Consider the following 23,926-nt stretch of genomic DNA (forward strand, 5'->3'; position numbering starts at 1 on the left):
CACACACTGTGCACAGTGTGTTGATGAGCCCCATCGGCATACACATGGGCACACAGCTGCTCACCAGACAGCTTAGGTAGGAAGGCAGGACACTTAAAAAAGAGCTTGTGCCTGTGGGATCCAGGACCTTCAGCACATGGCCATAGAATTATGGTCAGTAACAAGTTGAGCAAACTGATGACTGGGACTTTGTGTAGGAAGCAAAATGAATGATGACAGTTCCCAGGTAGGTTTCTCAAAGAAGAAAAAGATAAAACAACACACTAAAGGGGTACAGATTATAAAACAGCCTGAACCATTTAGCTACTTGCAAAGATGCTGCTGTGAGCTTTGACCCCTATGGAGACACTGCCCAAAAGAATTTATGGTGCTCAGTAAAAACCTCCACTACTAACAAACCTGAGAAAATGAGACATTGTGGTTTAAACACAGTTCAAACAGGTAAAACAGGCACAGATGTGGGCTGATAATGATGACAGACTGCTTCCAGCGGATATGGGGGTGAACACAGTTAACCTTGGTTCCTGCTTTGTAGTTTCTGTTTTCACATGCACACACACTGAATATCATGCAGATTTTACTGCTATAACACCATCACCACCCAGACAGAACAGACGAGGCACACTATGATCTAATGCTTCCTCTGATGCTGGCCAAAACTGAGCAAACTGAGCAAACATAACTGCAGAAAGACTATCCTCAACCACATCATAAAAGAATTTAGTCATAACTAATGCATCACGCTGGATCTTTAAAGGCACAATATGTAACATTTTCCTTAAAAAAAGACAATATATAGACTAAGAAACATAATCCCTTTCATTCATCACTTATGACCCACTGGAAATGTGTGGTGGTAGTGGCTATATCTGCAGAGACCTTGCCCTCTGCCTGTATTTTTCATTAATTTTGCTGTGCTCGAGATGCTTTACTAACCCAAAATTTTGGTATTCGACATCCTGAGAATGAGACACAACAATCAGCTATCTTTCTGGTGTATTATAAACAAACAGCAAAAGACTTTAGTTCCACTAAATTTAAATCAGATATTAAACACACAAGCCTTTGTTTTTCTCAACACAGGCATCAGCAAACACACTATGACTTTTAAAACACAACACACAGCTTTTGTATTCAGCACATAATGTAAACCTTCATATTAAGAGACTCATACAGGAGGCACATAATATAGTCTGTTACTCTATAACTCTTATTAGCGCTTTATGTGATGGAGTAAAAAATTATTTCACAGACTTTGGTGACAGATAGATTGTAATAAATTCTAGGTCAGTTTTTCTTTGTCATGAAAATTTCCTGTTGAAGCAGATTCAGCCTCTGTCCTGATTTCTGGAATCCCCATGCCATTTGTTATATAACTAATGTACAGCTCTCTCCTTTTCTCTCTTGTTATCTGTTGTCTTCCACTGCTTTATATTTGACCAAGAAACATCTCACACTATCTGGTATTTACCTAACATAGTTGTTTCACACATAACACATCCCTGAGCCCCCTATCTCAGCTAACAAAGAGAGCTGCACATCAAAATGGCTGCCATGCATCTCTAACACAAATACTGCACAGGGATGGTGGAGACTGTGCTGGTTTACCACGTGTCTCTTCCCCTCCCCCGCTGCCTCTCTCCTCCTCTCTATCACACCGCTTTTCTCCCTCATTCTCCATCTCCACAGCATCAACAGTGACTGTTCCCTCTTCTCCTCTACCACATTTTGAACCTCCTAATCAATATGATTGTATCACCTTTGCATTTTATTGATTTGCATGAACTGTTTTATATACTATATACTCCATTACAGTTTGTTTGTATCCATCCCTGCTCCTTTTCTCTCTGTGTGTAGCCCATTGCCGTGTTAGGAAGGGAACTAGGTCACTGACAAAGTAGTGCACTGTGTAGTTGTGTCTCTATATGGGAGCAATCTGTAGCAATGCTTCAGCCGGGATGAAGTCTGTATTATTTTCTTTCATTGTAGTTTCTGTATTGTTCTGTCACATATACAGCATGTTATGTACATGTGTCATAGTGGAGAGGGATTTAAACATAGGTAACTAAACCTTATTTTACATAAAATGTTTCAATTCAAGATGATGCATATTATTGCCAGCAATGTATGATAAATACATCAATATGAATGTATGAATATCAAAGAATGTAATTAAGAGGAAAATTCTGGAAAAATATGCCAATATGCCAAGCAGAATGTCATAAAGCATCTGACACAGTGCAGCTTACAAAAGCCAAATAAAACCCCACAGGTAGAAACAGGTGCCTCTGTAAAAAGCACAGCAGAGTCAACAACAGTAGCTGAGTATGTGCAGTAAGTATATGAAAAATTTGTGGATTAATTTTGAATACTGAACAAATGTAAAAGCAACCAGACCTACATAATATTCTAGCAATAGTCCCTGTTTTAATGAATATCTTAAAAATCGAATTTCTTTTTTGCAGCAGAGCTGGACCAGTAGAAAGGTATGGGGAATGAAAGAGGGCACAATAAAAAGTTCAATGTTGATACCTGCTTAACCAGTGACAGTTCCATATAGTATCACATACATGTTCCCTATACCCCAGTTTTTAATACTTGTATCCAAATTAAACTTTTTTAATCAGTTTAAATCCAAACATGAGAAAAAACTGACCTTTAAACGAGTGGTTATGTTGTACCATTGATTTAAAAAACATCATAAACCCACAAATAAAACAAAAATTCTGAGAACCACGGTTTTAAATGAGCAGGGAAGAGGTTGGTCTCACCTCTGTGAGCATATCCTCTGATTCTGGTTTATGTCTTGGCACAGTCCTGGTGGCACTGTGATCAACACCCAACGTGCTCTGACTGAAGGGTCGGGAGCATTTCATATCACTCTTCCGGGAGTCAGTAGTTCCGTACACCTCATAACTGAATGCCTGCTTCAACGTACCAGTGCCTCCTACGTCTGCGTAAAGGGGCGGGTAATACGGAATAACAGGAAGATTGACACTGGATTTGTAAAACATGCGCTCGCGTCTCCATCTGTAGATTTTCACTGATATAATAACCACTAAACACGTGATGAAGAGGAAGGAAACTACAGCCAAAGCCAACACTAAGTAAAAAGTCAGGTTGTCATTGTACTCCTTGTCGTGTGGAAAGTCAGTGAACTCCGACAGCACTTCAGGGAAGCTGTCCGCCACCGCCACGTTAACAATGACTGTAGCTGAACGAGACGGCTGCCCGTTGTCCTCCACTATAACAGTCAGTCTTTGTTTGACAGCATCTTTATCAGTCACTTGGCGGATAGTTCTGATTTCTCCATTCTGTAAGCCCACTTCAAACAGCGCCCTGTCTGTGGCTTTCTGCAGTTTATAGGACAGCCAGGCATTCTGTCCAGAGTCCACATCAACAGCCACCACTTTAGTCACCAGATAGCCCACATCTGCTGAACGAGGCACCATTTCAGCCACCAGAGAGCCACCAGTCTGGACTGGATACAGAACCTGAGGTGGGTTGTCGTTCTGGTCCTGGATCATAATTTTCACTGTCACATTACTACTGAGTGGAGGAGAGCCTCCATCCTGCGCTTTGACGCGTATGTGAAACTCTTTTGTTTGTTCATAGTCGAAGGAACGCACAGCAAGTATCTCTCCACTCTCTGCATTCACTGAAAAATAAGCTGAGGCTGACATCCCATTTAGTTGACTATCTTCAAGGAAATAGGAAATGCGCGCATTGTTTCCAGAGTCTTTGTCACTGGCTTTGACAGAGAGGAGTGACATGCCAGGTGAATTATTTTCAGTGATGAAAGCTGTCAAAAATGGTTGTGGGAAAATTGGGGCGTGGTCGTTTACGTCCGATATTCTTAAATTAATAGTCTTGTTTGTAGAATAGGGAGGGGAGCCCTCATCCATTGCTGTTATTGTTATATTATATTCTGACACTATTTCACGATCCAAATCATCGTCAGACATCAGGCTGTAAAAATTAGTCGACGATGACTTGATTTTGAAAGGTAAATATGGGTTAATAAAACACTTAACTTGCCCATTTTTACCTGAGTCCAAGTCTTTGATGTTGAGCATTGCTATAACAGTATCTGGAGCCGAATCCTCTGGTATGGGATTAGAGAAGGAAATGATGCTTATAACAGGGGCATTATCATTTAGGTCGGTAACCTCAATTAGCACCTTGCTTGTGTCTGCCAACCCTCCGTTGTCAGTAGCTTCAATATCTATTTCATAATGTTTTGCTTTTTCGTAATCTAGCACACCAATTACAGTCATTTCGCCGGTATGAGGATCTATATTAAACAGGGACGACGCACTATGGGTTTGGTGGGAGAATGAATACACCACTTCTGCGTTGGCTCCTTTATCATTATCAGTGGCACTGACTGTTAAAATAACAGTGCCCCGAGACGCGTTTTCAGGAACTGATATTCTGTAAACAGACTGAGTGAATATTGGTGCATTGTCATTTGCATCCAAAACAACGACATTTATTTTGACAGAACCTGATTTCTGTGGATTGCCACCGTCGAATGCTGTCAGAGTTAATTGATGCTCTTCTTGTTTTTCTCTGTCAAGCGACGTGTGAAGAACCATTTCAATATATTTTGTTCCATCAGGACGAGAAAGAACATTCAATTTGAAATTATCTACAGGGTTGAGTTTGTATGTTTGGATTGTGTTAAGTGCCACATCAGGATCTATGGCACTCTCAAGCGAATAACGAGCCCCTTGTGAGGCAGATTCACTCACTTGGAAACTATATTCTTTCTTTGAAAAAAACGGAGCATTATCATTAATATCTGTAATCACTACATCAATTCTATGCAACTCCATTGGGTTTTCTAGAATGATTTGGAAATGGAGAGAGCAGGGAGACACTTGCTTGCACAATTCTTCTCTATCTACCCTTTTAGCCACTACCAGTGTTCCTTTTTCTGCATTCAGACCGATGTACTCACTGCCGTCCTCGGTGAATATCCTAGCCCGCCCAGATTTTAGCCGTTTAACATCCAAGCCGAGGTCCTGAATGATATTCCCGACAACCGAGCCTGTCGCCATCTCCTCGGGTATAGAATAACGGACCTGTCCGAGAGCCATTTCTGCGATACAAATGCAGAGAAGCAGCGGCAACCAAGAGGAGGATTTTTTTTCGGCCACACAACAAAGAAAACCCGACATGACGAGAGCCTTCGCAAAATTCAAACGGAAAAACAAAACAAAAAGACACCTTTTCAAAATCCGACCAAATATTTGATCATGGGCTCATCGTTGAATGCTGGGCGGCTGGGTCTGTCAGGCTACAGTTCTGATTAAAATAGAGCTGAAATAACGCATCAGACAGACGAGGGATGACTTCACTCAGGAAAAGGACCTTATTTTCTTCACACTAACCAGCAGCGGCACTTAGGGGCGAAGAAAGAAACTGCAGAAATAGCTACAGTATATAAATACAGATGGATATATTATTCCTTGTGCAGCATAGATAGATAGATAGATAGATAGATAGATAGATAGATAGATAGATAGATAGATAGATAGATGTGTCTCTGTCCATGGTGCTGAACATTTAAATGGTTGTGGCTAAAGGCTAAATTCTAACCTCTAGAGGAGAGTCTGGTTCATCCAGGATGCTCTTCTCATTCTGTATCCGCTGCATCGTCCCTGTAGAACTGGGGTCCATTATCAGCACGTTCTGACTACCAGCTCTGCCGAACTTACAGTCACTCTTTCTGGAGTCAGTCGTCCTGCACACCTCGTAGTTGTACACGTGTGGGAGAGTCCCTGTCCCCAAAGTGTCTGAGTAACGTGGTGGATAATATGGAATGACAGGGAGATTGGAGTGATACAGGATGCGAGACTGTCTCCATCTGTAGATTTTCACTGATATAATAACCACCAAACACGTGATGAAGAGGAAGGAAACTACAGCCAAAGCCAACACTAAGTAAAAAGTCAGGTTGTCATTGTACTCCTTGTCGTGTGGAAAGTCAGTGAACTCCGACAGCACTTCAGGGAAGCTGTCCGCCACCGCCACGTTAACAATGACTGTAGCTGAACGAGACGGCTGCCCGTTGTCCTCCACTATAACAGTCAGTCTTTGTTTGACAGCATCTTTATCAGTCACTTGGCGGATAGTTCTGATTTCTCCATTCTGTAAGCCCACTTCAAACAGCGCCCTGTCTGTGGCTTTCTGCAGTTTATAGGACAGCCAGGCATTCTGTCCAGAGTCCACATCAACAGCCACCACTTTAGTCACCAGATAGCCCACATCTGCTGAACGAGGCACCATTTCAGCCACCAGAGAACCACCAGTCTGGACTGGGTACAGAACCTGAGGAGGGTTGTCGTTCTGGTCCTGGATGATAATTTTCACTGTCACATTACTACTGAGTGGAGGAGAGCCTCCATCCTGCGCTTTGACGCGGAAGTGGAAATCTTTGATCTGCTCGTAGTCAAAAGAGCGCACTGCATGGATGACTCCACTATCAGCACTAACGGACACATATGAGGAGACTGGCACTCCGTTAACAGAGGAGTCCTCCAGTATGTAAGAAACACGCGCATTCTGGTTCCAGTCAGCGTCTCTGGCTTTCACTGTGAATATAGAGACACCTGGTGTGTTGTTTTCTACAATGTAGGCCTCATATGAGCTCCTCTCAAAGACAGGCGCGTTGTCATTCACATCAGAGATCTGTAAGGTGAGAGTGACGCTGCTGGAGAGGGAGGGCACTCCCTCATCAGAGCAGGTCACCGTGATATTATACTCAGAGGCTCTCTCTCTATCTAGATCGCTGTCTGTCACTAAACTATAGAAATTATTGGTTGTAGACTTCATAACAAAAGGAATATTACCATTTATACTGCACTCGATCTTGCCGTTTTCACCCGAGTCTGCGTCTTCAATATTTATCATTGTTACAACTGTCCCGAGTTTGGCATCTTCTGATATCACATTTGATTTGGACATTATGTGGATAGCAGGTTTATTGTCATTTATGTCAATGACGTCGATTATCACTTTACAGGAGTCAACTAGCCCTCCATCATCAGTTGCCCGAATGTTTATCTGAAATATTCGAGCCTTTTCATAGTCAACATGACCTTTTAGCCGAATTTCACCACTTACATCATTTATTTCAAATAACCCGCGGGCATTATCTAATATACTTGAAATTGAGTAAGTTATTCTGCCATTCGATCCATGATCTGCATCTGTTGCAGTAACTGTCGCTACAAGTGTTCCTACTGGTGCACTTTCTTTAATAGAGGCTTTATAAATAGGCTGCGTAAAAACAGGAGCATTGTCATTTACGTCTAAAACTGTGATGAGAATCTGCATCGTTCCTGTCATCTGTGGCTCTCCCCCATCCATCGCCGTCAGAACTAGAGAAAGGTGTTCGTTTTTTTCTCTGTCAAGAGGTCTCTCTAAGATCATTTCTACGTTTTTTGTCCCATCTGCTTGATCATGTAACTTAACAACAAAATTGTCTGTGGGTTCAAGCTTATATGTTTGCAATCCATTTGAACCCACATCAGGGTCAACGGCTCGGTCTAAGATGAATTTAGCTCCACTAAGAGCGGATTCACTAATTTTAAATTTGACGTCGTTCTTTTCAAACGATGGAGGGTTATCATTAACATCCGTGATCTCGATAGTCACACTGTAAAATTCCATCGGATTCTCTAATATAATCTGAAAATGCAAAGCACAGGGCGTCGTTTGTCCACAGAGCGCCTCTCTGTCTATCCTGTCTTTGATGAGGAGGACTCCTCTTTCGTTATTCAACTCAATATATTCGTCACTGTCTCGAGTAAAAATGCGAGCTTTACCCGATTTTAGTCTTTTTACGTCTAAGCCAAAATCCCTTGCCATGTTGCCTACCAGAGAACCTTTTGGCATTTCCTCGGGAATGGAGTAACTGACCTGCCCGAGCACCGAGCTGAGAGAAAGGACCGAGCAAAACAACAGTACTTGCCCTCTCATTGTTCTGTCCGACGTTCTCCCAGTTCAAACCAAGCAATGCTTCTGGATTTTTACCATCCAAATTTTTCAGTCAAAGCCGGTCTGAAAGCATATTCCCAACGTAAGAAACATTAATGTTCTGTATCTCCGGTAGAATCCAGACAGTGTGCTGTGCTTGTCTCTTTCTCTCTCTAAAATAAAGACATGATGGGAGGTACAATGAGTCTGCGGTAAATCTAATACAAACTGGCCAACAGCGGCACTCTGAGTTCACAAGGTAAAATTGCATGTGAAATGTGCTAAACAACTTGATATGCCTTAAGCATCAAAGACAGCAAAGAAAAATATTTTTTCATATGAGCGGGTAGAATATTTAGATACTAACCACTTTAAAAATACAATGGCGCCTGAAGAGGAACATGAGATGAAAATGTCTGAAAAAAATTAGGTGATATGAAAATATATAAATCAACTTCAACAGACACGGGAAATATAACTGGAAAAATACATATATTTGATACGGAATCATGTCGCTCTCCAAGGTGCTGAAATAAGACGAAAGCGATTTAAAGCGTTACTTCAAAGAAGGAAGAGATAGCTAGCTAATTCTAACCTCTAGAGGAGAGTCTGGTTCATCCAGGATGCTCTTCTCATTCTGTATCCGCTGCATCGTCCCTGTAGAACTTGGGTCCATTATCAGCACGTTCTGACTACCAGCTCTGCCGAACTTACAGTCACTCTTTCTGGAGTCAGTCGTCCTGCACACCTCGTAGTTGTACACGTGTGGGAGAGTCCCTGTCCCCAAAGTGTCTGAGTAACGTGGTGGATAATATGGAATGACAGGGAGATTGGAGTGATACAGGATGCGAGACTGTCTCCATCTGTAGATTTTCACTGATATAATAACCACCAAACACGTGATGAAGAGGAAGGAAACTACAGCCAAAGCCAACACTAAGTAAAAAGTCAGGTTGTCATTGTACTCCTTGTCGTGTGGAAAGTCAGTGAACTCTGACAGCACTTCAGGGAAGCTGTCCGCCACCGCCACGTTAACAATGACTGTAGCTGAACGAGACGGCTGCCCGTTGTCCTCCACTATAACAGTCAGTCTTTGTTTGACAGCATCTTTATCAGTCACTTGGCGGATAGTTCTGATTTCTCCATTCTGTAAGCCCACTTCAAACAGCGCCCTGTCTGTGGCTTTCTGCAGTTTATAGGACAGCCAGGCATTCTGTCCAGAGTCCACATCAACAGCCACCACTTTAGTCACCAGATAGCCCACATCTGCTGAACGAGGCACCATTTCAGCCACCAGAGAGCCACCAGTCTGGACTGGGTACAGAACCTGAGGAGGGTTGTCGTTCTGGTCCTGGATCATTATTTTCACTGTCACATTACTACTGAGTGGAGGAGAGCCTCCATCCTGCGCTTTGACGCGGAAGTGGAAATCTTTGATCTGCTCGTAGTCAAAAGAGCGCACTGCATGGATGACTCCACTATCAGCACTAACGGACACATATGAGGAGACTGGCACTCCGTTAACAGAGGAGTCCTCCAGTATGTAAGAAACACGTGCATTCTGGTTCCAGTCAGCGTCTCTGGCTTTCACTGTGAATATAGAGACACCTGGTGTGTTGTTTTCTACAATGTAGGCCTCATATGAGCTCCTCTCAAAGACAGGCGCGTTGTCATTCACATCAGAGATCTGTAAGGTGAGAGTGACGCTGCTGGAGAGGGAGGGCACTCCCTCATCAGAGCAGGTCACCGTGATATTATACTCAGAGGCTCTCTCTCTGTCCAGATCACTGTCTGTCACTAAACTATAGAAATTATTTGATGTTGATTTCAATACAAAAGGAATATTCTCATTTATTAAACACTGAACTTTACCATTTTCACCAGAGTCTGGGTCCTGGATGTTGATTATTGTAACGACTGTGTTGGGTTTTGCACTCTCTGATATAACAGCTGATTTAGACATGATTTTAATTGTTGGTTCATTGTCATTTATATCGACGACGTCGACAATCACTTTACACGAATCTGTTAGTCCCCCATTATCCCTTGCGCGTACATTGATCAGAAAATTTTTCTTCTTTTCATAATCTAAGCGTCCAATCAACCTAATCTCTCCACTGTCCTCATTTATTTCAAACATATGTCTGACGTCATCCAAAGTATTTGTGATTGAATACGTAATTTTACCATTTAAGCCATGATCAGCATCAGACGCACTGACAGTGGTCACGATTGTACCTTTTGCTGCATTTTCAGCTACAGTACCTTTGTATATCGGCTGCGTAAAAACAGGTGCGTTATCATTCGCATCTAACACTGTGATGAGAATCTGCATTGTTCCTGACATCTGTGGTTCTCCGCCATCTAAAGCCGTTAACGCCAAAGAAATTAACTCATTTTTCTCTCTGTCCAAAGGTTTTTGTAAAACCATTTCAACATTTTTTGTGCCATCAGGTTGGTTGTGAAGTTTCAGTATAAAATTATCTGTTGGCTTGAGTACGTAGCTTTGGAGAGTATTTGTGCCTACATCCAAATCCACTGCTCTTTCTAAATCAAATTTGGCCCCAACAACTGCAGACTCACTAATGATGAATTTAATTTCGTTTTTCTCAAAGGTTGGTGCATTATCGTTTATGTCAGTAATTTCAACTGTTACACTGTAAAATTCTATAGGGTTCTCTAACACAATCTGAAAATGCACTGCACATGGTGTCGTATCACCGCACAACGCCTCTCTGTCTATTCTCTCTTTGATAAGGAGGACTCCTCTTTCGCTGTTCAGCTCGATGTATTCTCTGCTGTCGCCAGAATAAACACGAGCATTACCCAACTTCAGTCGTTTAACGTCTAAACCTAAATCCTGAGCTATATTACCAACCAAAGAGCCTTTTACCATTTCCTCTGGAATAGAATAGCTGACCTGTCCGATGACTGAACTGAAAGAGAGGATCGAGAGAAACAACAGTACTTGCCGTCTCATTGTTTGAAATTAGCTCGAGAAGACCAACCAGCAATCTTTTACAAATCCGACAGAAAGCGAACATTCGTTCAAACAAAATATCAAGCAAAAATAATCCTCAAATGTGTGATAAAATAATGGCGTTTATTCCTCGTCGTGTATATCCGTCCTTCTACCGAAGACAATGCGGTCTATGCCTGGCCTTTTTCTACATCGAAATGAAGAGGCGGTACTGCTGTAAATATACCAGAACTGCAACAGATTAGGCAACAGCGGCCCAGTGAGTTCAGAGAGTAAAACTGCAGAATCATGTTGTAAGAGGGGGGAGATGGAAAAGATGAGAAAATGACTCATGAACGTTGACTTTAAATTGAAATGCCATGTAATACGAGTTTCACGAAGTTCCTGAACTATAATACAGTCAAAAATATTTTAAAAAGATCTTGACTTTGCAAGTATTGGGTGAACAACCACCGTTTATTATCTATCACACTGAATATTACGCAGTCGTATATTCTGAATGTTGCTCTCCAAGGTGCTGAAAAGAAGAGACTAAACGAACTGATGATGAAGATGGCACATTTTGTCACAGCGTTTGGTAATGATTAGAAATTAGGGAGGGCGTTCGTGATGCAACAACTTTCTAACCTCTAGAGGAGAGTCTGGTTCATCCAAGATGCTCTTCTCATTCTGTATCCGCTGCATCGTCCCTGTAGAACTGGGGTCCATTATCAGCACGTTCTGACTACCAGCTCTGCCGAACTTACAGTCACTCTTTCTGGAGTCAGTCGTCCTGCACACCTCGTAGTTGTACACGTGTGGGAGAGTCCCTGTCCCCAAAGTGTCTGAGTAACGTGGTGGATAATATGGAATGACAGGGAGATTGGAGTGATACAGGATGCGAGACTGTCTCCATCTGTAGATTTTCACTGATATAATAACCACCAAACACGTGATGAAGAGGAAGGAAACTACAGCCAAAGCCAACACTAAGTAAAAAGTCAGGTTGTCATTGTACTCCTTGTCGTGTGGAAAGTCAGTGAACTCCGACAGCACTTCAGGGAAGGTGTCCGCCACCGCCACGTTAACAATGACTGTAGCTGAACGAGACGGCTGCCCGTTGTCCTCCACTATAACAGTCAGTCTTTGTTTGACAGCATCTTTATCAGTCACTTGGCGGATAGTTCTGATTTCTCCATTCTGTAAGCCCACTTCAAACAGCGCCCTGTCTGTGGCTTTCTGCAGTTTATAGGACAGCCAGGCATTCTGTCCAGAGTCCACATCAACAGCCACCACTTTAGTCACCAGATAGCCCACATCTGCTGAACGAGGAACCATTTCAGCCACCAGAGAGCCACCAGTCTGGACTGGGTACAGAACCTGAGGTGGGTTGTCGTTCTGGTCCTGGATGATAATTTTCACTGTCACATTACTACTGAGTGGAGGAGAACCTCCATCCTGAGCTTTGACGCGGAAGTGGAAATCTTTGATCTGCTCGTAGTCAAAAGAGCGGACTGCATGGATGACTCCACTATCAGCACTAACGGACACATATGAGGAGACTGGCACTCCGTTAACAGAGGAGTCCTCCAGTATGTAAGAAACACGCGCATTCTGGTTCCAGTCAGCGTCTCTGGCTTTCACTGTGAATATAGAGACACCTGGTGTGTTGTTTTCTACAATGTAGGCCTCATATGAGCTCCTCTCAAAGACAGGCGTGTTGTCATTCACATCAGAGATCTGTAAGGTGAGAGTGACGCTGCTGGAGAGGGAGGGCACTCCCTCATCAGAGCAGGTCACTGTGATGTTATACTCAGAGGCTCTCTCTCTGTCCAGATCATTGTCTGTCACGATGCTATAGAAATTACTAGATGTAGAAGTAATTGTAAATGGTATATTTCTATTAATTGCACATCGGACCTTCCCGTTTTCCTCAGAATCAGGATCATTTACACTCATTACAGCTACCACCGTGTCGGAACGAGAATCCTCTACTATTGAGTTAGATGATGAAATCATATTAATGATGGGACTATTGTCATTAATATCGCCTACATCAATGACCACTTTGCTTGAATCAGATAAACCTCCTCGGTCAACTGCCTCTATATCAATCTCATACTTTTTAGCTTTTTCATAATCAATAGGACCATTTAATATAAGATGGCCGTCTTCAGTAATGTGGAATAATTTTGAAATACTCCTCATGCTATTCCCAATCACGTAGCTAACCTCTCCATTCGAGCCTTTGTCTGCATCAGAGGCACTCACTTCTGTGATGAGTGTTCCCGTGGGGGAATCCTCTTTCACACTTGCTTTGTATATATTTTGCGTAAAAACAGGAGCGTTATCATTAGCATCCAATACAGTAATATGAATCTGCATAGTCCCAGATCGCTGCGGCTCTCCTCCATCTACAGCCGTTAACAGGAGTGAAGCAAACTCCTGTTTCTCTCTGTCCAGTGGTTTCTGCAAAATCATTTCGACCTTTTTACCGCCATCAGACTGACTATGCAGTTTAAGCATGAAATGATCGTTGGGCTTCAGTGTATAGCTCTGAAGACCATTCAATCCGATATCAGGGTCTATTGCTTTCTCCAGCATGAATTTAGAGCCGATGACTGCAGACTCGCTTATTTCAAACCTCCTTTCTTCCTTTTCGAATACGGGAGCATTGTCATTAATATCTGTGATTTCGACAGTAATCGGGAATATTTCTATTGGGTTTTCTAATGCAATCTGAAAATGTAAAGCGCAAGGCGTTGTCTGGCCACAGAGAGCTTCGCGGTCTATTCTCTCTTTGATAATGAGGAGTCCCCGTTCCTTGTTAAGCTGAATGTACTCTGTACTGTCTCCCGTGTGGATGCGAGCTTTACCCGCTTGTAGTCGTTTAACATCTAAACCTAAATCCTGAGCAATGTTACCGACCAAGGAGCCTTTGGCCATTTCCTCGGGAATGGAGTAGCTGACCTGGCCGAGCGCTGTACTGAGACAGAGGACCGAAAAAAACACCAGTACTTGCCGTCTCATTGTTCCGTCAGGCGCATCCGTCGAGTCAAAACTAACGCCTTCTCCTGCCTTTTACAAACTGCTTTACCGGTGCGAATCAAGACTGCAGATGAGTCCGTTTAATCAACGGTTGGTGATGAAAAACATCGAAGTCGATATTCCGTGCATGGCGTTTTATCCAATGTCTACTGTGCTATGTGATGGAGCCCCTTTTCCTTATGAGAGAACAGGGGTTGTCCTAGTACATAAATACACATTTAAACGCCAAGACGCTGGTCAACAGCGGCCCACCGAGTTCGCAACACGAAACTACATGACTTAAGAAAGCCTGACAAAAACACCGTTGCCTCTAACTTCAATGGCTGCTGAATAAACCATCGCAAAGAAAATATTAAAGACATGGTTTTATTAAAAAAAATAAATAAATAAAAAGACGATGAGAGGCGCATCAATTTCCCCGGGGAAAGGCAACAAATATTGCCCAATACATAGGCTTCACCTGCAGTGTAAACTAATGAGAAAAAATTGAGAAAAAAAAGGAGAAATACAGACGAGAGAAAGAACAAGAGGGTATTTTTCGCTGTCCATGGTGTTGAAATACTGTGAATATGAATGGCAACACTGGATAATTACAACAGCATAAATGTATGACTGTTTAAATATCAGACTTGTAACATTCTAACCTCTAGAGGAGAATCTGGTTCATCCAGGATGCTCTTCTCATTCTGTATCCGCTGCATCGTCCCTGTAGAACTGGGGTCCATTATCAGCACGTTCTGACTACCAGCTCTGCCGAACTTACAGTCACTCTTTCTGGAGTCAGTCGTCCTGCACACCTCGTAGTTGTACACGTGTGGGAGAGTCCCTGTCCCCAAAGTGTCTGAGTAACGTGGTGGATAATATGGAATGACAGGGAGATTGGAGTGATACAGGATGCGAGACTGTCTCCATCTGTAGATTTTCACTGATATAATAACCACCAAACACGTGATGAAGAGGAAGGAAACTACAGCCAAAGCCAACACTAAGTAAAAAGTCAGGTTGTCATTGTACTCCTTGTCGTGTGGAAAGTCAGTGAACTCCGACAGCACTTCAGGGAAGCTGTCCGCCACCGCCACGTTAACAATGACTGTAGCTGAACGAGACGGCTGTCCGTTGTCCTCCACTATAACAGTCAGTCTTTGTTTGACAGCATCTTTATCAGTCACTTGGCGGATAGTTCTGATTTCTCCATTCTGTAAGCCCACTTCAAACAGCGCCCTGTCTGTGGCTTTCTGCAGTTTATAGGACAGCCAGGCATTCTGTCCAGAGTCCACATCAACAGCCACCACTTTAGTCACCAGATAGCCCACATCTGCTGAACGAGGAACCATTTCAGCCACCAGAGAGCCACCAGTCTGGACTGGGTACAGAACCTGAGGAGGGTTGTCGTTCTGGTCCTGGATGATAATTTTCACAGTCACATTACTACTGAGTGGAGGAGAACCTCCATCCTGCGCTTTGACGCGAAACCGGAAATCTTTGATCTGCTCGTAGTCAAAAGAGCGCACTGCATGGATGACTCCACTATCAGCACTAACGGACACATATGAGGAGACTGGCACTCCGTTAACAGAGGAGTCCTCCAGTATGTAAGAAACACGCGCATTCTGGTTCCAGTCAGCGTCTCTGGCTTTCACTGTGAATATAGAGACACCTGGTGTGTTGTTTTCTACAATGTAGGCCTCATATGAGCTCCTCTCAAAGACAGGCGCGTTGTCATTCACATCAGAGATCTGTAAGGTGAGAGTGACGCTGCTGGAGAGGGAGGGCACTCCCTCATCAGAGCAGGTCACTGTGATATTATACTCAGAGGCTCTCTCTCTATCTAGATCACTGTCTGTCACGATGCTATAGAAATTATTTGACGTGAATTTAATTTCAAATGGGATATTTTCATTTATTACACACTGGACTTTCCCATTGGTTTCAGAATCAGGGTCATTTACACTCATTAAAGCTATTACTGTTTTGTGGGGTGAGTCCTCTGGCACTGAACCTGATGTTGATATCATATTCACAACAGGGCTATTGTCATTTACGTCAATCACATCAATCACTATCTTACTGGAATCCGAGAGCCCACCGAGATCAATCGCCTCTATGTCAATATGATAATTTTTTTCTTTTTCATAATCTATTGGACCATCTAATATCACATCTCCCTCACTATTAATGTGAAATAACTTTGAAATAGTGTCCATGCTATTCCCGATGACGTAGGTCACCTCTCCATTTGTGCCTTTGTCTGCATCAGAAGCACTGACCTTAGTAACAAGCGTACCTATACCGGAGTTTTCTGTGATGCTTGCTTTGTAAATAGGTTTACTAAAAACAGGGGCATTGTCGTTTGCATCCAATACAGTAACATGAATCTGCATTGTTCCAGTCATCTGTGGTTCTCCTCCATCCTCCGCTGTCAGCACTAAAGATATGTGTTCCTGTTTCTCTCGGTCCAGCGGCTTTTGTAAAATCATTTCTACCTTTTTGCTTCCATCAGACTGAGAGTGCAGTTTAAGCATGAAATTGTCAGTCGGCTTTAAAGTGTATCTCTGAAGACCATTCAATCCGATATCAGGGTCCATCGCTTTCTCTAGCATGAACTTAGAGCCGATGACTGCAGTCTCACTTATTTCAAACCGTCTCTCCTCCTTTTGAAATGCTGGGGCGTTATCATTAATATCTGTGATTTCTACAGTAACTGGGAACAATTCTAGTGGGTTCTCTAACGTAATTTGAAAATGCAAAGCACAAGGCGTTGTCTGTCTGCAGAGAGCTTCGCGGTCTATTTTTTCTTTTATAAGCAGAACTCCTCTTTCTCTACTCAGCTCGATATACTGAACACTGTCTCCCGTATAAATACGAGCTTTACCCGACTTAAGCCGTTTGACATCTAAACCTAAATCTTGTGCTATGTTGCCGACCAAAGAGCCCTTTGCCATTTCCTCCGGAACCGAGTAGCTGACCTGCCCGATCACAGAACCGAGGCAGAGGATGGAGATTAACAATAGTACTTGCCGTTTCATTGTTCTGTCCAATACCTCTGTCGCACCACAGCTACCGAGCTTTATTCCGTTCTGTGAGCACGATTTCCTCACATGTAAATCACCAAATGAAGACAAACGTGCTATAAATCCAGAAAAAAGATACAATTCCAGTTTTAGATGTCCGTGGTTAGTGTGGTCTGACCTCCGAGGCGTGCATTCTACGTATGTGACTGTGTCTCAGTAACAAGGCAGGACGATGAGTGAGAGAAACTGTTACAAAAGGAGCACACAGCTGCAACATATTGGGCAACAGCGGCCCGATGAGTTCAAATTGTGAAAGTACATAAGAAAAGCAGGATGAATGCCATGAAAACTCAAAGACAGCAATGAGGGAAACTATAACATTATATCAAATAGACTGAATAACTTGCAAGAACAAAATTAAATTAAAATAAAATTCTTCGGGACATGGATAGGAATATATTATGGATTCAGTCATTTGGAATTGGAAAAATAATGAGGAATAAAATAGTCTACTACAGAGAGTGAGAAAACATGCTAAGAGAGCACACAAAAGTACAACGATAAGGACTCGTCTTTCACTGTCGCTGTCCAAGGTGCTGAAATTGTGCCTAGGCAGCGTTTTTAAACAAACGTATCAATTATACCAAGTGCCAAATCTTAAAACACAAATTTACCCCATATGACCAACCTCTAGAGGAGAGTCTGGTTCATCCAGGATGCTCTTCTCATTCTGTATCCGCTGCATCGTCCCTGTAGAACTGGGGTCCATTATCAGCACGTTCTGACTACCAGCTCTGCCGAACTTACAGTCACTCTTTCTCGAGTCAGTCGTCCTGCACACCTCGTAGTTGTACACGTGTGGGAGAGTCCCTGTCCCCAAAGTGTCTGAGTAACGTGGTGGATAATATGGAATGACAGGGAGATTGGAGTGATACAGGATGCGAGACTGTCTCCATCTGTAGATTTTCACTGATATAATAACCACCAAACACGTGATGAAGAGGAAGGAAACTACAGCCAAAGCCAACACTAAGTAAAAAGTCAGGTTGTCATTGTACTCCTTGTCGTGTGGAAAGTCAGTGAACTCCGACAGCACTTCAGGGAAGCTGTCCGCCACCGCCACGTTAACAATGACTGTAGCTGAACGAGACGGCTGCCCGTTGTCCTCCACTATAACAGTCAGTCTTTGTTTGACAGCATCTTTATCAGTCACTTGGCGGATAGTTCTGATTTCTCCATTCTGTAAGCCCACTTCAAACAGCGCCCTGTCTGTGGCTTTCTGCAGTTTATAGGACAGCCAGGCATTCTGTCCAGAGTCCACATCAACAGCCACCACTTTAGTCACCAGATAGCCCACATCTGCTGAACGAGGAACCATTTCAGCCACCAGAGAGCCACCAGTCTGGACTGGGTACAGAACCTGAGGAGGGTTGTCGTTCTGGTCCTGGATGATAATTTTCACTGTCACATTACTACTGAGTGGAGGAGAACCTCCATCCTGGGCTTTGACGCGAAACCGGAAATCTTTGATCTGCTCGTAGTCAAAAGAGCGCACTGCATGGATGACTCCACTATCAGCACTAACGGACACATATGAGGAGACTGGCACTCCGTTAACAGAGGAGTCCTCCAGTATGTAAGAAACACGCGCATTCTGGTTCCAGTCAGCGTCTCTGGCTTTCACTGTGAATATAGAGACACCTGGTGTGTTGTTTTCTACAATGTAGGCCTCATATGAGCTCCTCTCAAAGACAGGCGCGTTGTCATTCACATCAGAGATCTGTAAGGTGAGAGTGACGCTGCTGGAGAGGGAGGGCACTCCCTCATCAGAGCAGGTCACTGTGATATTATACTGAGAGGCGACTTCTCTATCCAAAGCTACATCTGTAGCTAAACTATAAAATCCATTCATTGTGTTTTGTATTTTAAACGGAATATCATCATTAATCTTACATTTCACCTGTCCATTCCTCTCAGAGTCTGGATCATTTACGCTTAGCATGGCAATAACAGTATTCTCAGGAGAGTCTTCTAAAATACTATCCGATTTAGAAAGTATTTTTAACTGAGGACTGTTGTCATTGACATCGATCACATCAATTAGGATTTTACTGGAATCAGAGAGTCCTCCATTATCTATAGCCTCGATATCAATTTGGAAGAGCTTGGCTTTTTCATAATCAATTTCACCGATCAAGATGACTTCTCCTGTTTTTCTATCGATCTGAAATAGGTCGGACAATCGACGCTTGCTATTTAAAATTGCGTATAATATTTCTCCATTAGCGCCTCCATCTTTGTCAGACGCACTGACAGTTATAACACTGGTTCCCCTCGGTGAGTTCTCGGTTATTGTTGCCTTGTACACTGACTTAGTGAAAACTGGTGCATTGTCGTTTGCATCTAACACATTAACAGTTATCTGCATTGTACCAGACTTACGCGGCTGGCCGCCATCTGTAGCTGTTAATAATAATGATATCTGGTTCTGCTGCTCTCGATCTAGAGGCTTCTGGAGAACCATTTCCACTTTTTTACTGCCATCCGCTTGATTCTCTAGTTTCAATGCAAAGTTGTTAGTTGGATTAAGTGAATAACTCTGGAGATCATTTGTACCAATGTCAGCGTCGATTGCTTTCTCTAATACAAATTTAGACCCAATGACGGCTGACTCGCTGATTTCAAAGCGTTTCTCGCTCGATGCGAAGCTGGGAGCATTGTCATTTATATCTGTGATTTCTATCGTTATACGGAACAATTCCATCGGGTTTTCCAAAATCATCTGTAAATGTAAAGCACAGGGCGTCGTTTCTCCACACAACGCTTCTCTGTCTATTCTCTCCTTGATAAGAAGGACACCCCTCTCTCTATTCAGCTCGATATATTCTTCACTGTCCCCTGAATGAATACGAGCTCTACCAGATTTGAGCCTTTTAACATCCAAACCTAAATCCTGAGCTAAATTACAGACTAGTGAACCTTTTTCCATTTCCTCGGGAATGGAGTAGCTGACCTGCCCGAACACCGAGCTGAGGGAGAGAACCAAGATGAACAACAGTACTTGCCGTCTCATTGTTTTGTCAGGGTATTCCACTCTCGTTTGAATGAAAATGTAATCCATATGAATATAGTCAAAATATCCGACCGTGTGTCAAGAAGACAATCAGCGAACATAACATCGTCCAGTATCCATGAGTAGTTTTCGATTTTAACGACGAAAGGCGGTTCGTTCCTGTTTTATTGTCTACCATGTCACAATCAAAGGGGGAGGTACAGTTGCCAGCCCTGTCGAAGACTGCCACACTCTGGCCAATAGCGGCCCTTTCTGTTCAACACACCAAACAGCACATTTTAGGAAAAGGGGGATGAGAAATGGGGCTGGTTTTGTAAAAACAAACCAAACATTATTATTGTTGTTGTTAACATTATGCGTACAAGTAGAATTGTTTTAGGCTAGACTCATACGATCATGGTTAACTATGTGATGGCTGCTAAATAACCTTGATAGTTGTTGAAAGTAGAGAATTATAATTGGTAATAGTGTGATCTGATAGTTGAGTGAATAGATTAAAGTATCCTACGGTCGAAAGTCCAGTAAAGTCTACTTAAACTATGAAAATCAAAACGACGGTCTACTACTGAAGGTCTGTGCCACCTATACAAATAAATCAACAGATTTTATATCAAAAACAAAAAAATAAAATATATGTTATTTGACAAACAGACAAAGATATAATAGCACGGAAACTTTCTATGTATTTATTGTTTTTCGCTATCCATGGTGCTGAAGCAGTATCAGCCATAAATGACATATTTTTTATAAGATCAGACTTGTGACATTCTAACCTCTAGAGGAGAGTCTGGTTCATCCAAGATGCTCTTCTCATTCTGTATCCGCTGCATCGTCCCTGTAGAACTGGGGTCCATTATCAGCACGTTCTGACTACCAGCTCTGCCGAACTTACAGTCACTCTTTCTCGAGTCAGTCGTCCTGCACACCTCGTAGTTGTACACGTGTGGGAGAGTCCCTGTCCCCAAAGTGTCTGAGTAACGTGGTGGATAATATGGAATGACAGGGAGATTGGAGTGATACAGGATGCGAGACTGTCTCCATCTGTAGATTTTCACTGATATAATAACCACCAAACACGTGATGAAGAGGAAGGAAACTACAGCCAAAGCCAACACTAAGTAAAAAGTCAGGTTGTCATTGTACTCCTTGTCGTGTGGAAAGTCAGTGAACTCCGACAGCACTTCAGGGAAGCTGTCCGCCACCGCCACGTTAACAATGACTGTAGCTGAACGAGACGGCTGCCCGTTGTCCTCCACTATAACAGTCAGTCTTTGTTTGACAGCATCTTTATCAGTCACTTGGCGGATAGTTCTGATTTCTCCATTCTGTAAGCCCACTTCAAACAGCGCCCTGTCTGTGGCTTTCTGCAGTTTATAGGACAGCCAGGCATTCTGTCCAGAGTCCACATCAACAGCCACCACTTTAGTCACCAGATAGCCCACATCTGCTGAACGAGGAACCATTTCAGCCACCAGAGAGCCACCAGTCTGGACTGGGTACAGAACCTGAGGAGGGTTGTCGTTCTGGTCCTGGATGATTATTTTCACTGTCACATTACTACTGAGTGGAGGAGAACCTCCATCCTGCGCTTTGACGCGGAAGTGGAAATCTTTGATCTGCTCGTAGTCAAAAGAGCGCACTGCATGGATGACTCCACTATCAGCACTAACGGACACATATGAGGAGACTGGCACTCCGTTAACAGAGGAGTCCTCCAGTATGTAAGAAACACGCGCATTCTGGTTCCAGTCAGCGTCTCTGGCTTTCACTGTGAATATAGAGACACCTGGTGTGTTGTTTTCTACGATGTAGGCCTCATATGAGCTCCTCTCAAAGACAGGCGCGTTGTCATTCACATCAGAGATCTGTAAGGTGAGAGTGACGCTGCTGGAGAGGGAGGGCACTCCCTCATCAGAGCAGGTCACTGTGATATTATACTGAGAGGCGACTTCTCTATCCAATTCTACATCTGTAGCTAAACTATAAAATCCATTCATTGTGTTTTGTATTTTAAACGGAATATCATCATTAATCTTACATTTCACCTGTCCATTTCTCTCAGAGTCTGGATCATTTACGCTTAGCATGGCAATAACAGTATTTTCAGGAGAGTCTTCTAAAATGTTGTCCGATTTAGAAAGTATTTTCAACTGAGGACTGTTGTCATTGACATCAGTGACATCAATTAGGATCTTACTGGAATCAGAGAGTCCTCCATTATCTATAGCCTCGATATCAATTTGGACGAGCTTCGCTTTTTCATAATCAATTTCACCGATCAAGATAACCTCTCCTGTTTTTCTATCGATCTGAAATAGGTGGAACAACCGACGGTTGCTATTTGATATTGCGTATGATATTTCTCCATTAGCGCCTCCATCTTTGTCAGACGCACTGACAGTTATAACACTGGTTCCCCTCGGTGAGTTCTCGGTTATTGTTGCCTTGTACACTGACTTAGTGAAAACTGGTGCATTGTCGTTTGCATCTAGCACATTAACAATTATCTGCATTGTACCTGACTTACGCGGCTGGCCGCCATCTGTAGCTGTTAATAATAATGATATCTGCTCCTGGTGCTCTCGATCTAGAGGCTTCTGGAGAACCATTTCTACCTTTTTACTGCCATCCGCTTGATTCTCTAGTTTCAATGCAAAGTTGTTAGTTGGATTAAGTGAATAACTTTGGAGATGATTTGTACCAATGTCAGCGTCGATTGCTTTGTCCAATACAAATTTAGACCCAATGACGGCTGACTCGCTGATTTCAAAGCGTTTTTCGCTCGATGCGAAGCTGGGAGCATTGTCATTTATATCTGTGATTTCTATCGTTATACGGAACAATTCCATCGGGTTTTCCAAAATCATCTGTAAATGTAAAGCACAGGGCGTCGTTTCTCCACACAACGCTTCTCTGTCTATTCTCTCCTTGATAAGAAGGACACCCCTCTCTCTATTCAGCTCGATATATTCTTCACTGTCCCCTGAATGAACACGAGCTCTACCAGATTTGAGCCTTTTAACATCCAAACCTAAATCCTGAGCTAAATTACAGACTAGTGAACCTTTTTCCATTTCCTCGGGAATGGAGTAGCTGACCTGCCCGAACACCGAGCTGAGGGAGAGAACCAAGATGAACAACAGTACTTGCCGTCTCATTGTTTTGTCAGGGTATTCCACTCTCGTTTGAATGAAAATGTAATCCATATGAATATAGTCAAAATATCCGACCGTGTGTCAAGAAGACAATCAGCGAACATAACATCGTCCAGTATCCATGAGTAGTTTTCGATTTTAACGATGAAAGGCGGTTCGTTCCTGTTTTATTGTCTACCATGTCACAATCAAAGGGGGAGGTACAGTTGCCAGCCCTGTCGAAGACTGCCACACTCTGGCCAATAGCGGCCCTTTCTGTTCAACACACCAAACAGCACATTTTAGGAAAAGGGGGATGAGAAATGGGGCTGGTTTTGTAAAAACAAACCAAACATTATTATTGTTGTTGTTAACATTATGCGTACAAGTAGAATTGTTTTAGGCTAGACTCATACGATCATGGTTAACTATGTGATGGCTGCTAAATAACCTTGATAGTTGTTGAAAGTAGAGAATTATAATTGGTAATAGTGTGATCTGATAGTTGAGTGAATAGATTAAAGTATCCTACGGTCGAAAGTCCAGTAAAGTCTACTTAAACTATGAAAATCAAAACGACGGTCTACTACTGAAGGTCTGTGCCACCTATACAAATAAATCAACAGATTTTATATAAAAAACAAACAAACAAAATATATGTTATTTGACAAACAGACAATGATATAATAGCACGGAAACTTTCTAGGTATTCACT

The 23,926-nt window shown here is 42.8% G+C and overlaps 5 protein-coding genes across 34 annotated transcripts in view; all 5 read right to left on the minus strand.

Moving 5' to 3' along the window:
• The window catches only part of LOC146326785 (protocadherin gamma-C5-like), a 233,111-nt gene that overhangs the window by 53,418 nt on the left and 155,767 nt on the right, over positions 1-23,926 (minus strand). Inside the window, exon 1 of one of the 30 annotated variants that reach the window (XM_084719192.1) lies at positions 14,638-17,094. The exons of 24 other annotated variants lie outside the window; for them this stretch is intronic. In XM_084719192.1, coding sequence (XP_084575318.1) covers positions 14,638-17,019 — 2,382 coding nt within the window. In that variant the 5' untranslated portion in view covers positions 17,020-17,094. Of the gene's footprint in view, positions 1-2,771; positions 5,310-5,604; positions 8,278-14,637; positions 17,095-23,926 lie in introns of those variants that run through there. 5 more of the 30 variants (XM_084719207.1, XM_084719188.1, XM_084719203.1 and 2 more) reach the window with 5 other exon arrangements.
• Positions 8,567-11,490, minus strand: LOC146326790 (protocadherin beta-16-like). The gene has a single exon (XM_084719575.1). The coding sequence runs from the start codon at positions 10,964-10,966 to the stop codon at positions 8,567-8,569; it is 2,400 nt and encodes a 799-aa protein (XP_084575701.1). The 5' UTR covers positions 10,967-11,490.
• On the minus strand, positions 11,556-14,005 carry LOC146326791 (protocadherin beta-16-like). Its single transcript, XM_084719213.1, has one exon. The coding sequence runs from the start codon at positions 13,973-13,975 to the stop codon at positions 11,558-11,560; it is 2,418 nt and encodes an 805-aa protein (XP_084575339.1). The 5' UTR covers positions 13,976-14,005; the 3' UTR covers positions 11,556-11,557.
• LOC146326792 (protocadherin beta-16-like) lies at positions 17,675-20,550 on the minus strand. Its single transcript, XM_084719576.1, has one exon. The coding sequence runs from the start codon at positions 20,123-20,125 to the stop codon at positions 17,675-17,677; it is 2,451 nt and encodes an 816-aa protein (XP_084575702.1). The 5' UTR covers positions 20,126-20,550.
• LOC146326793 (protocadherin beta-16-like) lies at positions 20,830-23,352 on the minus strand. Its single transcript, XM_084719577.1, has one exon. It carries the CDS (start codon positions 23,281-23,283, stop codon positions 20,830-20,832), a length of 2,454 nt encoding a protein of 817 aa, XP_084575703.1. The 5' UTR covers positions 23,284-23,352.

This window comes from Lutjanus erythropterus, chromosome 5, assembly GCF_056507025.1.
Source record: "Lutjanus erythropterus isolate fLutEry1 chromosome 5, fLutEry1.hap2, whole genome shotgun sequence".
Taxonomy (NCBI): domain Eukaryota; kingdom Metazoa; phylum Chordata; class Actinopteri; order Lutjaniformes; family Lutjanidae; genus Lutjanus; species Lutjanus erythropterus.

Bases quoted from the DNA above. Each gene is read 5' to 3' on its own strand.
- LOC146326790 (XM_084719575.1), bottom strand. From the start codon at position 10,966: ATGAGACGGCAAGTACTGTTGTTTCTCTCGATCCTCTCTTTCAGTTCA.
- LOC146326791 (XM_084719213.1), bottom strand. From the start codon at position 13,975: ATGAGACGGCAAGTACTGGTGTTTTTTTCGGTCCTCTGTCTCAGTACA.
- LOC146326792 (XM_084719576.1), bottom strand. From the start codon at position 20,125: ATGGATTACATTTTCATTCAAACGAGAGTGGAATACCCTGACAAAACA.
- LOC146326793 (XM_084719577.1), bottom strand. From the start codon at position 23,283: ATGGATTACATTTTCATTCAAACGAGAGTGGAATACCCTGACAAAACA.